The sequence below is a fragment of the Neoarius graeffei genome, chromosome 26 (genome assembly GCF_027579695.1).
Source record: "Neoarius graeffei isolate fNeoGra1 chromosome 26, fNeoGra1.pri, whole genome shotgun sequence".
Classification (NCBI taxonomy): Eukaryota; Metazoa; Chordata; class Actinopteri; order Siluriformes; family Ariidae; genus Neoarius; species Neoarius graeffei.
This window is the reverse complement of record NC_083594.1, coordinates 1660775-1673274: the sequence shown is the minus strand read 5'-3', so window position 1 is coordinate 1673274 and position 12500 is coordinate 1660775. Positions and strand designations below refer to the sequence as shown.

At 41.0% G+C, this 12500-nt stretch overlaps 1 protein-coding gene across 2 annotated transcripts in view; it reads left to right on the top strand.

Annotated features, from left to right (window-relative positions):
• Positions 1-1734: 1734 nt before the first annotated feature.
• The window catches only part of nr1d4b (nuclear receptor subfamily 1, group D, member 4b), a 25852-nt gene continuing 15086 nt past the window's right edge, over positions 1735-12500 (top strand). The window contains exon 1 of one of the 2 annotated variants that reach the window (XM_060910923.1): positions 1735-2475. In XM_060910923.1, the coding sequence (XP_060766906.1) occupies positions 2460-2475 (16 nt within the window). In that variant the 5' untranslated portion in view covers positions 1735-2459. The remainder of the gene's footprint in view (positions 2476-12500) is intronic. The other variant, XM_060910922.1, reaches the window with a different exon arrangement.

The window sequence follows — 12500 nt, the reverse complement described above, 5'->3', positions numbered from 1 at the left end:
CAGAGGATTACAATGGTTGCTCATGTGATAAAAATGTGCGATTTGCGATTACATATTTTAATTGTTAGACAGCATTAGTTATTATTATTAGAGTTACTTCATGCTGAATTCAGAAGTAAGGTAAACAGTAACAACCGTGAGCTGTAGATATTTATGCTCAAATCCACTCAAAGTAGGGGGCGGGGCACCATCACGCTGTGTCAAGACAAGAACTTTCCTGAGAAATAACGCGAACGTCTGCATCATGCAGGATTTGCAAGCGGGACAAAATATGGCAGGCGCGGGCGGGAGCGGGACTGAAAATCATAATTCTTTGCGGGCGCGGGCGGGAGCGGGACTGAACAATGCGGGCGGGAGCGGGACTGAACAATGCGGGCGGGAGCGGGACTGAACAATGCGGGCGGGAGCGGGACTGAAAAATCCGACCCGCGCAGACCTCTATCCATCGACTGGGGTCTTTCTGTGTGGAGTTCCTCTGGTTTCCTCCAACAGTCCAAAGGCATGTGAATTCGGTCAGCTGGCTCCTCTGAACCCCCCAGAGGTGTGAGTGTGATGGATTGGGGACCTGCCCAGGGTCCCGCCCCTCACCTGAGGTCAGCTGGGATTCGCTCCAACTCACCTGTGACCCTGATGGATATGCGGTCTAGATAACAGATGTATGTATTTATGGATAGATGCATATAATTTAATACAGTATTTAATGAGGTGGTTCTTGTCATGGTTATAGTGTATGAGCAAATCTTAACAGTTTTGTATTTTATTTAGTAATTTCTGAGATGAACAGCAGATGGTGTCAAAGTCACAAAAAACAGCATACTAGTACTAATACGAAGAACCAGAAGAAGGGGGAGGAGGAGAAATGGTAGAAATTCATGCTAACATTGCATTTAATGATCATTACATTAATCACTCATTAACTAAATGACCACTTTTGACTCCAGTGTTATGAAGACATTGGTGTATTTGATGTAACGTCTTGTGTTTATTTTTGTTTGTTTAAAGTGTGAAGTGAACTTGCGTGTAAGTTTGGCATTTTAAATAAAATATTTAAACTTAATTATTTAGTAATGTGAGATTACTTTTTGAAAATTTGTTGAAGAAACGTTTCTACGTTTTGAAAAATGAAAAAGAAAAAAATGACTGAGGTGGATTGAATTGTGCTGATGGTGTTAATACTCACAGTGGCCACTAGGGGGCAGAGAAACGCTCTGAGCTGTGATTTCTGATTTAATCAAACCACTGAATGTTTTTAAGTCATAAAGATTAAAATGTAAGAAATAATTTAGGAGATAAAATATATGAGAAACTGAAAACACAACTGTGCTGATTTGCATTTGATTAAACAACAACAACAACAACAACAACAACTCCGTGCTCATTTAAATAAAAGCCCTGAGCTGAATTTCTCCCTCCACTGGGGATGAACAGAATAAGTCTTCACTTGTTTTTTCATTGGTTTGTTTTTAAATAAACATCTTGCACTGCCTCTCTCTGCCACTAGAGGGGAAGAGAATGACACGGTAGTGGGCGTGGCTTCGACAGACTAAGCCGCGCCTCCGTGGGTGTGTTTCTGTGTGTATTTGCATGAAAGTATCATATATTTACATGAAATGTGTGTCAGTAGGGCAGCGCTCACATGCAGTGGAGCCAATGGAAACGTGAGACACACACACACACACACACACACACAGTCTCTCTCTCTCTCTCACACACACACACACACAGTCTCTCTCTCTCTCTCTCTCTCTCTCTCTCTCTCTCACACACACACACACACACACACACAGTCTCTCTCTCTCTCTCACACACACACACACACAGTCTCTCTCTCTCTCACACACACACACACACACACACACACACAGTCTCTCTCTCACACACACACACACACACACTCTCACACACACATACACACACGAGAGACTGAAATGGAAGGTTGGCATTGAGTGTGTGTGTGTGTGTGTGTGTGTGTGTAATCCTTGGGGCGCACACACACGCACACACACCGAGAGAGAGAAACAAACATCAGAGAGGACTCGAGGAAAGGGAGAACCCTGATAAACGTGTGTGTGTGTTTTATGGTGTAGATCCATGTGAGTGTGTGTGAGAGTGTGTGAGTGTGTGTGAGAGTGTGTGTGAGCCACACACTTGGATTTTCAGTAATTGCGATTGGAGAGAGCTGTCTTCTGCACATCACACACCCTGCTGAGGAGACTTTACACACACAGCGTTTTTATTTTTTTAAATTAATGTTATTCCTGTTGCCTGAGCTCTGCATCACGTGATCCGCCGACTGTCGCTGAGTTTTTGAGGTTTTGTTATTTTGTGAATTTCCGGTTCAGTCAAATTGCTCCGTGCGCGTGCACTCGCCGTGAGACCGAGCCGTGCGTCATGAGTTCAGCTGGACGGGTTCCGACAGCAAGAACCCACAGCCGCATCTGAGTCCGGAGCAGCACAGCATGGAGACCAGCTCAGGTGAGTGAGAGGGGAGGACTGAGCGCGCTGTGAGGATGAGGATGAGGATGTTTGTGTGCAGTGTAATGCTCCCATCACTCACTGGTGTCTCACTCTTCCATCATGGAAATATGTGGAGGGAAAAAAGTGAAAATTATTTCACATGTACAGTTAATAAAATGGGCGGCACGGTGGTGTAGTGGTTAGCGCTGTCGCCTCACAGCAAGAAGGTCCTGGGTTCGAGCCCCGTGGCCGGCGAGGGCCTTTCTGTGCGGAGTTTGCATGTTCTCCCCGTGTCCGCGTGGGTTTCCTCCGGGTGCTCCGGTTTCCCCCACAGTCCAAAGACATGCAGGTTAGGTTAACTGGTGACTCTAAATTGAGCGTAGGTGTGAATGTGAGTGTGAATGGTTGTCTGTGTCTATGTGTCAGCCCTGTGATGACCTGGCGACTTGTCCAGGGTGAACCCCGCCTTTCGCCCGTAGTCAGCTGGGATAGGATCCAGCTCACCTGCGACCCTGTAGAACAGGATAAAGCGGCTACAGATAGTGAGATGAGACAGTTCCTAAAATCACTTTCTGTTTCTTTCTCTCTCTTTTTTTCATTAAAAATCCTCCATGTATTGATTTAAAAACCCTTCGCTTACAGAAACATGCCACAGGGTCATAATTTCTCCACTAAAACCCAGAATCCTGAAGTTTCCTCTCACTGCACAAACCGGTGTTAATAATGATCTCATAAAAATAAATAAACTGTGTGGAAATAGCGTGTGAGAAATGTCATGGGTCGAAAACCCACATGTGGCTTTTTACTGTGAGGGTAAAAATCTAATCAACAAATTATATTCACCAATTAACCGAATAGACAGACATACAGGAGTGAAGTGATGATGCTGCGTATCCGACCTTTAGCTTAATAAAGTTAAACTGAAAACGAGGCCTGAGGTTTGGATGTAAATTTCGGTGATGAGGTTGAGGTCTGATGTTTGATGGTGGCAGTAGTTAAAGTTTGTGGGATTCAAAATTAACAAAGTTCAAATCCCAGCATGATTAGAGCCTTGAGCATGACCTTTAACCCTGAACCCTAGTGGTGTAATACTTGAGATCAGCCTTGGTCTCGAGATCACTTTTTGAAGGTCTCAGTCTCAGACGTAGAGACTCGGGATTTTATTTCAGCACCCTAGCTCTGGGATTTGACCAAACCTGTGCCTGTGGATCGTCTGATTTATTTGTTCACATCGTGACTGTGATTGGATGTAAAACTTCCTGCTTCAAATGCAACCAATAATGTGATTCATTGCTAAATTGAAATTTTTGTTAACAGCTGGCTCGCCTTATCCCCCTCCCCCCATTCTCACACGCAGGTCCAGTCCTGGTCTTGACTCGGTCTCGGTTTAGATGGTCTTGACTCTTTAATAAACACTGAAGTGTTCACTTGCATCCTGTTTCATTCCTACTGAAGCGACATGTAAATGGAGATTATTGTAACAGTCGAGTGAGCATCACACTGAACACTGACTCTCTTAACTTTAGTGTTTTTTGAAAATGGGACACAAAATTCATTAGAAATGCATTTGCTTTTGAATACATGATGACAATTATGTGTTTAGATTATTTATTAATACAAATGAAGCAAACCCCACCCCAACTCTGCCTATAACCCCACCCACAAACCTTGAGAACCGAAAGAGCGTGTTGAATGTGTAATATTTTGTGTTACTGAAAATCCAGCAGAATTGATTTGATGCCGTTAAACACATCCCGAATCAGTCAGGGGTCAGTATTCGGACCATTCACATTGTGATCGAAACAAAATATCGTTAATTTCAGAGCCACCAGAAACCTGTAGAACCTTCTAGAGATAACTGTTTGTTTTTATCAGCAGAGAACAAACAGGTGGAGCAGTGAATGAACACCTGTATATAAAACCACAAAGAGTTTAATCAACACTTGCACTGTGGTTAGGTGTTAAAGCGACACAGTAAGAGACTCTTTCATCCAACACTGTGTGTGTGTGTGTGTGTGTGTGTGTGTGTGTGTGTGTGTGAACTCACAATTTGTTAATAACATGTCCATATCAGCAGACGGGATCCCTGAGTGTTAACACGTACAGATATCTGTAACCTACGGCACACATTTTCCACCGTGCTGTTAAACCTCTAACTTACCTCCATTATGTCTGGTGTTAAAGTTCTTCCTCTGAGTCATGTCTCTGCCCCTTTTCCACCAAAGCAGTTCCAGGGCTGGTTCGGGGCCAGTGCTTAGTTTGGAACTGGGTTTTCTGTTTCCACTGACAAAGAACTGGCTCTGGGGCCAGAAAAGCCGGTTCCAGGCTAGCACCAACTCTCTGCTGGGCCAGAGGAAAGAACCGCTTACATCAGCGAGGGGGCGGAGTTGTTAAGACCAACAACAATAACAAGACCGCAAAAGATCGCCATTTTTAAGCGATGAGAAGCCACAGCTGTACAAACGCGAAGTCATCCATTATTATTATTGTTGTTGTTGCTGCAGCTGCTGCTTCTTCCGTGTTGTTTTTGCTTCGATATTCGCGCCAAGGTTTATGCAAACATAGCGACGTAACTGACGTATACAGCGACGTAATGACGTATACAGCGACGTAACTGACGTATACAGCGACGTAATGACGTGTCTCCCCTTAGCACCGCGAGCTATGGAAAAGCAAACTGGTTCTCAGCTGGCTCGCAAGTTGAGCGAGCTGTGAACCAGCACCGGCCCCGAACCAGCCCTGGAACTGATTTGGTGGAAAAGGGGTATCTGATAATAAACATCCTGTCTGTCCTCCTGTGCTTGAGCTTCAGCTCATTATAATCACATGAATAAACATAATTTAACCATAATGAGTTACTTGTGTCGTCATAATCTTAAACATAATCAGCTTCATTAATGAAGGTTTGTGGGTTTTTTTTTTTCCTGAGTTAAAAACTCACTGATTCTGAAATAAAGTGTCATAAATCGGTCAGAAGAAAAACCTGTGATGGTGCGCTGTGTGACATTCGGACTGTGCAGTAAAATTAAACAGTATTTCGGATTGTTATTTACATTCTTTTCCACATAAGGATCTGTCTAGCCGTCGCTACTGAGGCTTATTAATATCATGCTGTATAAAACACACACACACACACACACACACACACACACACACACACACACACAGTCCACAGCTTGCTGTTTATAGCCTCGGTTTGTTTTCTCCTGGTAACACAGCCCTCTCTGAGACTCACGTGGATGAGCTCCAGGAGCCACGTGCCACGCGTGATTCCCCTGAGCGACTCCTCCGCCCTCCTTTCTATTATTAATGTAGCCTGTGTGTGGAAGGCAGAAAGGGACAAAACAGAGCTAAAAATAAACTTCCCCTGCTGGTGTGGTTCCCTGCCCTGCTCCTGGAGTTCCTTAGCCGTGGGTGTGTGAGTGGGTGTGTGGGTGTGAGTGTGTGTGTGTGGGTGTGAGTGTGTGTGTGTGTGGGTGTGAGTGGGTGTGTGGGTGTGAGTGTGTGTGTGTGAGTGTGTGTGTGTGTGGGTGGGTGGGTGTTTTCCTGCTCAAATGTGTCCAGTCTGACTAATCAGTAAAGTATGTCTATTACACAAACTTTCAAATTTCACTTTCCCCATCAGACCTCAGACTTGATCACTGTCCAGAATTTACGTGCAAGTCACACACACACACAGGGGCGGAGTTTCCCTAAAACAGAGGCGTGTCTCAGTTACACTCTATTCTGATCTTGAACTCGAGCTTGCACACGTTTCTTGCGTGATATCGGCTCGATTGAGGAGCAGGGTCGAGCCCAGCACCATCGTCTGACACTGTGATGTAAACACACTATGTCATGCTTATTAAGTTTTTATTAATGTTTGATGTCATGTTTTTTTGTCATGCATAAATATGGCACTATGGATTAATTAATAATATCGCAGACATAAAGTTTCTCTGTAAGCAGAGCAGACGAGTCCTTGATCAGATTATCCTTCAAACGCTGTCAGGTTTTCTTTCCAGGAGCGCACATCCAGTTAAAGGATGAGTGTGGAAGCCTTTTTTTTCCAGTTAAACCAGTGAATAATGCGACATGAAGGACTGAGTGCTGGTGATCTGACCAAAAATCTGTCCCACTGTATTTTTTTAAGATTCTGGTGGTTTTGCGATATTATTGTTATTTTTTACTATTTTATTGTTGTTGTTGTTTGCATGACTGAGCCCTTACATAGGTTTGTGGTTTATTCTCCTATCCAGAGCACAGAAAATATAAAAACATTATTAGTTCCTCTGTCCATGAGGCCGATGAGCTGTTTCCATGGCGTGGCATCTGTCGTTCACAACTCAGTTAAATCGTATTTCCGTTCCGATTGTTTTGTTTGAAAGAACTCATCACTGCACACAAAACCTGGTCGTTGTTTTGTCAAATTTTTGCTAATGAGTTACTAATTAGGCCAAATTAATGAATTTTCCAGGCCTCTCACTAGAATTGTATCTCCTCTCTGATTTATCATCCAATTCCAGTTCTGATCGATGTTTTGGGTTGATCTTCCCTCGAGGAACAAAACTTGGTCGTTTGTTTGTTGATGTTCCTGTTGTAAATAGTTTGTCGTGGAGGTTGGTCCTCTCTCACATTGTCACATTTCAGTTCTGTTTGATGTTTTGGTCGTCAGGATTGTTCTGATTGCACGACAGATGAGCTACTACGCCCTTCATGTTCTGGTAATTTCATCATGGACATAACGAAGGCTTTGATTACTATAGTGTTTGCTTGGTGCCACAAAATGCCACCATGTCTGAAGGAATCAGTTGCATGAACAGTAGTTGAGTTTAAACTTTTTTTTATTGTGCAAATTGCAATGTAGTAAAAACAGAACTTAAAAACTAGATATGAAGAAGAAGCCTTTATTTTTGTCACATGTACACTCAAGCGTAGTGAAAGTCCTCCTTTGCATTTAACCCATCTGAAGCAGTGAATACACACACACACACACACACACACACACACACACACCAGTGGGCATCAGGGGGGCAGTTGAGGGTTCGGTGTCTTGCTCAAGGGCACTTGAGCCCTGATACAGAGGGAGAGGAAAGTGCTGTTCATTCACTCAACTCCCCTCACAGTTTTCCTGCTGGTCCTGGGAATCGAACCGGCAACCTTCAGGCCATGGCTGCCCCCAAAAAAATCTGAACAATGCTTCTTTTTCAAAACAAAATACTTTAAGATTTTTCTATAAACACTGTAAAAGACTCAGAGTTTGTGTTCACAGAGGTATTTCTCAGCTCCTCCATTACAGGTTTTGCCCTACCACGCTCACTTCCGGGTTGCTGTTTGTTTGTTTGTTTGTTTGTTTGTTTGTTTGTTTGTTTGTTTTCATGTACACGTGTGCATGTGTTTGTTTACATCTCATCTCTTCCCGCGTCTCTTCCTCAATGTGTTCCCTGTTGTGTTGTTCTCGCGTTCACTCGTTTGTGTTTAACTCTGATCAGTTTGTCCGTCTCTCCAGCGTGTCGTTGTGAAGTCTACGCGCTCTGTACGCGCGCTCTGTACACGCGCTCTGTACACGCGCTCTGCGAGCGGTTAATGAGCCTCACGTTGAGTTTTCAGATTCCTGTGTTTAATCTTATTCTTGTCTGTTGTTTTGTCTTGGCCAGTCTGTCTCCTGATCTCCTCCTGAATTCGGATTTTGCGTTACGTGTTGGATTTGTTGCCTGATTTTTCTAATAAACTCTAATCTCTGCACTTTCATCCGTGTTAGTGGTGAAGGATTCAGTCATGGAGGAGGATTGTGGGTAAATAAGATGGACATAAGTGCAGTAACGAGTGCACATGATGAATAAAGCGAAATCCAGAAGTGTGTGCTGTAAGTGTAAATTCCACAGACGTGCTGAGAATCGTAGCACGCGGCGCTTGGAGTGAGGAGGAATTATGTGATGAGTAAGTTGTAGGTAGTTAATTGTTGTGTTGTAAAGTTATAACCGTTAGTACGAAGGTGAACGCAATTAATTTGAGTCTCGTCTAAACATATTACACAATTTGCTCCTAGTGAAGCGTTAAAGCTGCTGTTTCAGCTGTATTACGATACCTGAACAATTCATACTGTACTGGAAATTAAACCCTGTATACTGGATGAACTGGAACGCCCCCCGCACTATTAGGACTATTCTTGCTGTAATACCTATAAAATACCTGTAAAACCCTGTTAGATTTATCTCAACACTCGCCATTTTCTTATTCATATATCATCATATTATTGTCTATAGTTTTCATTTTTAAATCATCGCTTGCTTTTATATCGTGTCATATTACATTTGACAGCAAAGAAATAAAATATTTCCTTCTTCCGTCCGCATTTTCTATCCCTGATTTCTTTCAAGTTTAAAGCTGAATGTTTGTGTTTAAAGGCGATGGTCTGGATTCAGTTGAAATATCGCAGCTGTGAAACCTGACTCTGAATACGAGGAACTTTTCCTCATAAACATCAGGGTAACTTTAATCCTGAACACAGCTCTAATTTTCTACCACTCAGGAATGAATGTAACAGAAATCTGTAAACATGCTGCGAATCAGTATTTTTTCCCTTTTTGCCCACCATACTGGCACTCGGACTTATTTTGAAGTACGGTGTGATTCAGCCAGCGGTCAGTGGGTCACGGAGTTAATGGAACACAGCCGAGCTCCCTTTTCTCCTGCTTTATACACCATTGTTATTGTGCCGTTTATCTCCGAACTGTGCATACATTAAATAATCATGAGTTAATATACAGCTCGGGTGGACGATAACTTCTGTACAGTGGAAAAAATAAAGACCTTGAACTGCGTGCACAATCAATCATTTACAGAATTATACATTACTTTATGTTTGAATTCAAATTCGAGGAAACGATACGTTAAAGATTAACCTGGAGGACGGGTATTACAGGTTGGAGCAGGACGCACAGGACCTGGATGTTTAGGGTTGAGAACAAGTTGTTTAGTTCCACAGACGGCAGAGCTGATTATGAATTTCTGATAAATTATTCATAAATTATTGTTTTTATACATCAGCACTTACCACAGCATCCTAATGCCTCGTGGCACTTTGGGAAAGTTTCATGTTTTTGTTTGTTTTTGTGTTTATTGTGTCTTTTCTTTGTATTTTTACAGTCGAAGAGTGTGACTGTGATTTTTTTAAATTAAGTTTTACATTTGTAAAGTTCATTTTACTTATTTTTACATTTCTAGAGTGTGATGTTTGATAAATGTAAAGTGTGATGTTTTTGTTGAAGTGAAATTATTCCTCAGTATTTAACGCAGTGTTCTTCAGAAAGTAGAAATAATGCTGCAGAGAAACTGAAAAACTTGCTAATAACTTGTTAGACTGTTAGTGAGGTAGCTAGCAGAGCAGCTAATCTGAGCTAAGAACTCCACAGTTTATATTAACCATACAATATTTATTCACCATCACGAGCCTTTTCGCTAGCCAGGTTAGTCACTGTTAGCAAGGACATTTTTTATCGCTAAAATCAATGTTCATGTAGCTCACACTAAAATATGGCTATATATAATATAAAAACATAAACATTATACTAAAGTTAGCTTGCTAGCTAGCCGGGTAGCTGTTAGCAAGAAAATTTCTTGCTAACTTTTTTGTTTTGTAGCAGCGCCTTTACAAGCATTTGCCAAAAAAAAAAACCTACTCAGGCTGCATGTGATACAGAAACTATAAACCATTTTATTTGCTAATGTTAGCTGATTAGCTGGCTAGTTACTGTTAGCTTGAAACTTTCTTGAAAACTAGCATTCTTGCTCATTTTGTTGTGTTAATATGTTTATATAGAATTGAGTTTACAATTCTGTGTACAGTTTACAAAAACAAAACTTCTGAATTTATTTGTTGAAACTTTTTGTGAGCAATTTTTTTTGAAAAACATCATCAAATATATAAATCACCAAGTTGTTGTTTCAGTTTCAATTTTATTTTACCAACTTCACGCACACACACAGTTCGCAACATTACTGTCGCATAATTAGAATAATGTATATGTTTATAATCCAGATGTTTTTAAATACATACTTATTAATATATAACTAATACTTTATACAGTACAGTATTAGTGATGCTAATTATTCATCATTTGCATGTGTTGTGTCACATTTCAGTTCCAGTTAAGCATGACTCATGCAGCCCAGGAGGTTTATTTTTACATATTTCATTTTTTTATAATTAAAATTAAAATTACATAATTTATTAAATACAGATGTATTTACATTTATTTGCATTACATTAATTACATATTAATTACCTTTGTCTCAGCTCCTACAGTTAATATAGAAAGTTCTAATTAGCATACACTTTGGAAAACACAGACACGCACGTGTGTGCGCGCACACACACACACACACACACACACACAAAGGTGTGGAGTAAAAAAAACAAAACATTTTGGGCATGTTTCAGCAGGTGTGTGTGTGTGTGTGTGTGTGTGTGTGTGTGTGTGTGTGTGTGTGTCAGCTGAACAAAAGCTTTTCGCTGACACGCCAGCGTTGTGTTTTTATAAACGTGTGTTTGGAATGTGGAGAACTTTAACACAAATGTTTAACCAGATGCTTTTTTAAAACCAGAACGCATCATGACCTTTTTATTCGACACTTCTTCAGCTTCTGACTTCATGATCTGGTCGTGTTCCTGGGCGTGGCTTCTCAGGGCTTTAATGTCAGTCCTCACATACTGAGTGTAAACATCATCTGATTTCTGCTGTTTTTAGAATATTCACATAAACACTGATCTCTAACACGATGTTGCACTCCTGCTTACATTTCAGAAACTCGGATGGACACGGTGTTTATCTCAGTGTTATTCAGTGTATAAATAAAGTTAACCTGCTGTATTTCACTTTGTTTACATCTGTGCAGCTGTGCAAACTGTCAGAATAAAAGCTGCACCACAAACAATAAACTTTACAGACTTGAGAGTTTCACACTGTTGAATTGAACTGACTCAAAAGTGGGTGAATTTTTGTAAACGTGATCCCATTATAACCAAATTAATTAGTTTTTATATGATTTACAGACCAGTATACAGCCAAAAGTACCGTATGTGGACACCTGGCCTTTTCTTTACCTTGATTATCATATTTTTGTCAATTTATAAAGAAAGTTTTATAATTTCTAAAATAAATTATTATTATGGGTGGCACGGTGGTGTAGTGGTTAGCGCTGTCACCTCACAGTAAGAAGGTCCGGGTTCGAGCCCCGTGGCCGGCGAGGGCCTTTCTGTGCGGAGTTTGCATGTTCTCCCCGTGTCCGCGTGGGTTTCCTCCGGGTGCTCCGGTTTCCCCCACAGTCCAAAGACATGCAGGTTAGGTTAACTGGTGACTCTAAATTGACCGTAGGTGTGAATGTGAGTGTGAATGGTTGTCTGTGTCTATGTGTCAGCCCTGTGATGACCTGGCGACTTGTCCAGGGTGTACCCCGCCTTTCGCCCGTAGTCAGCTGGGATAGGATCCAGCTCGCCTGCGACCCTGTAGAACAGGATAAAGCGGCTACAGATAATGAGATGAGAAATTATTTTAAAAAGTGGGACATTTCTTTTTGGTTGACTTACTTGCCAGTGGGTGTGTATATAGTTTAAATATATTATATAATCTATTATAAAATGTGATAAATGTCCATTAGAAATAAAGTCTCTGGCTGCCTTTTATAACTTTACAATTAGAATGTGTGTAAATTTATTCAGAAAAATATTATAATTTTGGAAACAAACGCTAATAAACACGGCACACCTGCTTTACTAAGAACATTATTTGAGATAGTATTTAAATATTCTTTATCATGTACAGCAATAAAAATGGCTCATCTCATTATCTCTAGCCGCTTTATCCTGTTCTCATAAAAATTTAAATTATTTTAAAAACAAAATAATGTGGAAATAAAATGTATATATATTTTAGATAGGTATACAAACTTTTGCACTCATGCACTTTGGGTAAATAAAATGACTTATTAGGCTAATTTAAAAATAAATAATGCAAAAGAAAAATTATTATTTCTCTCTCTGGTCACGTGACCTGATCCCATTG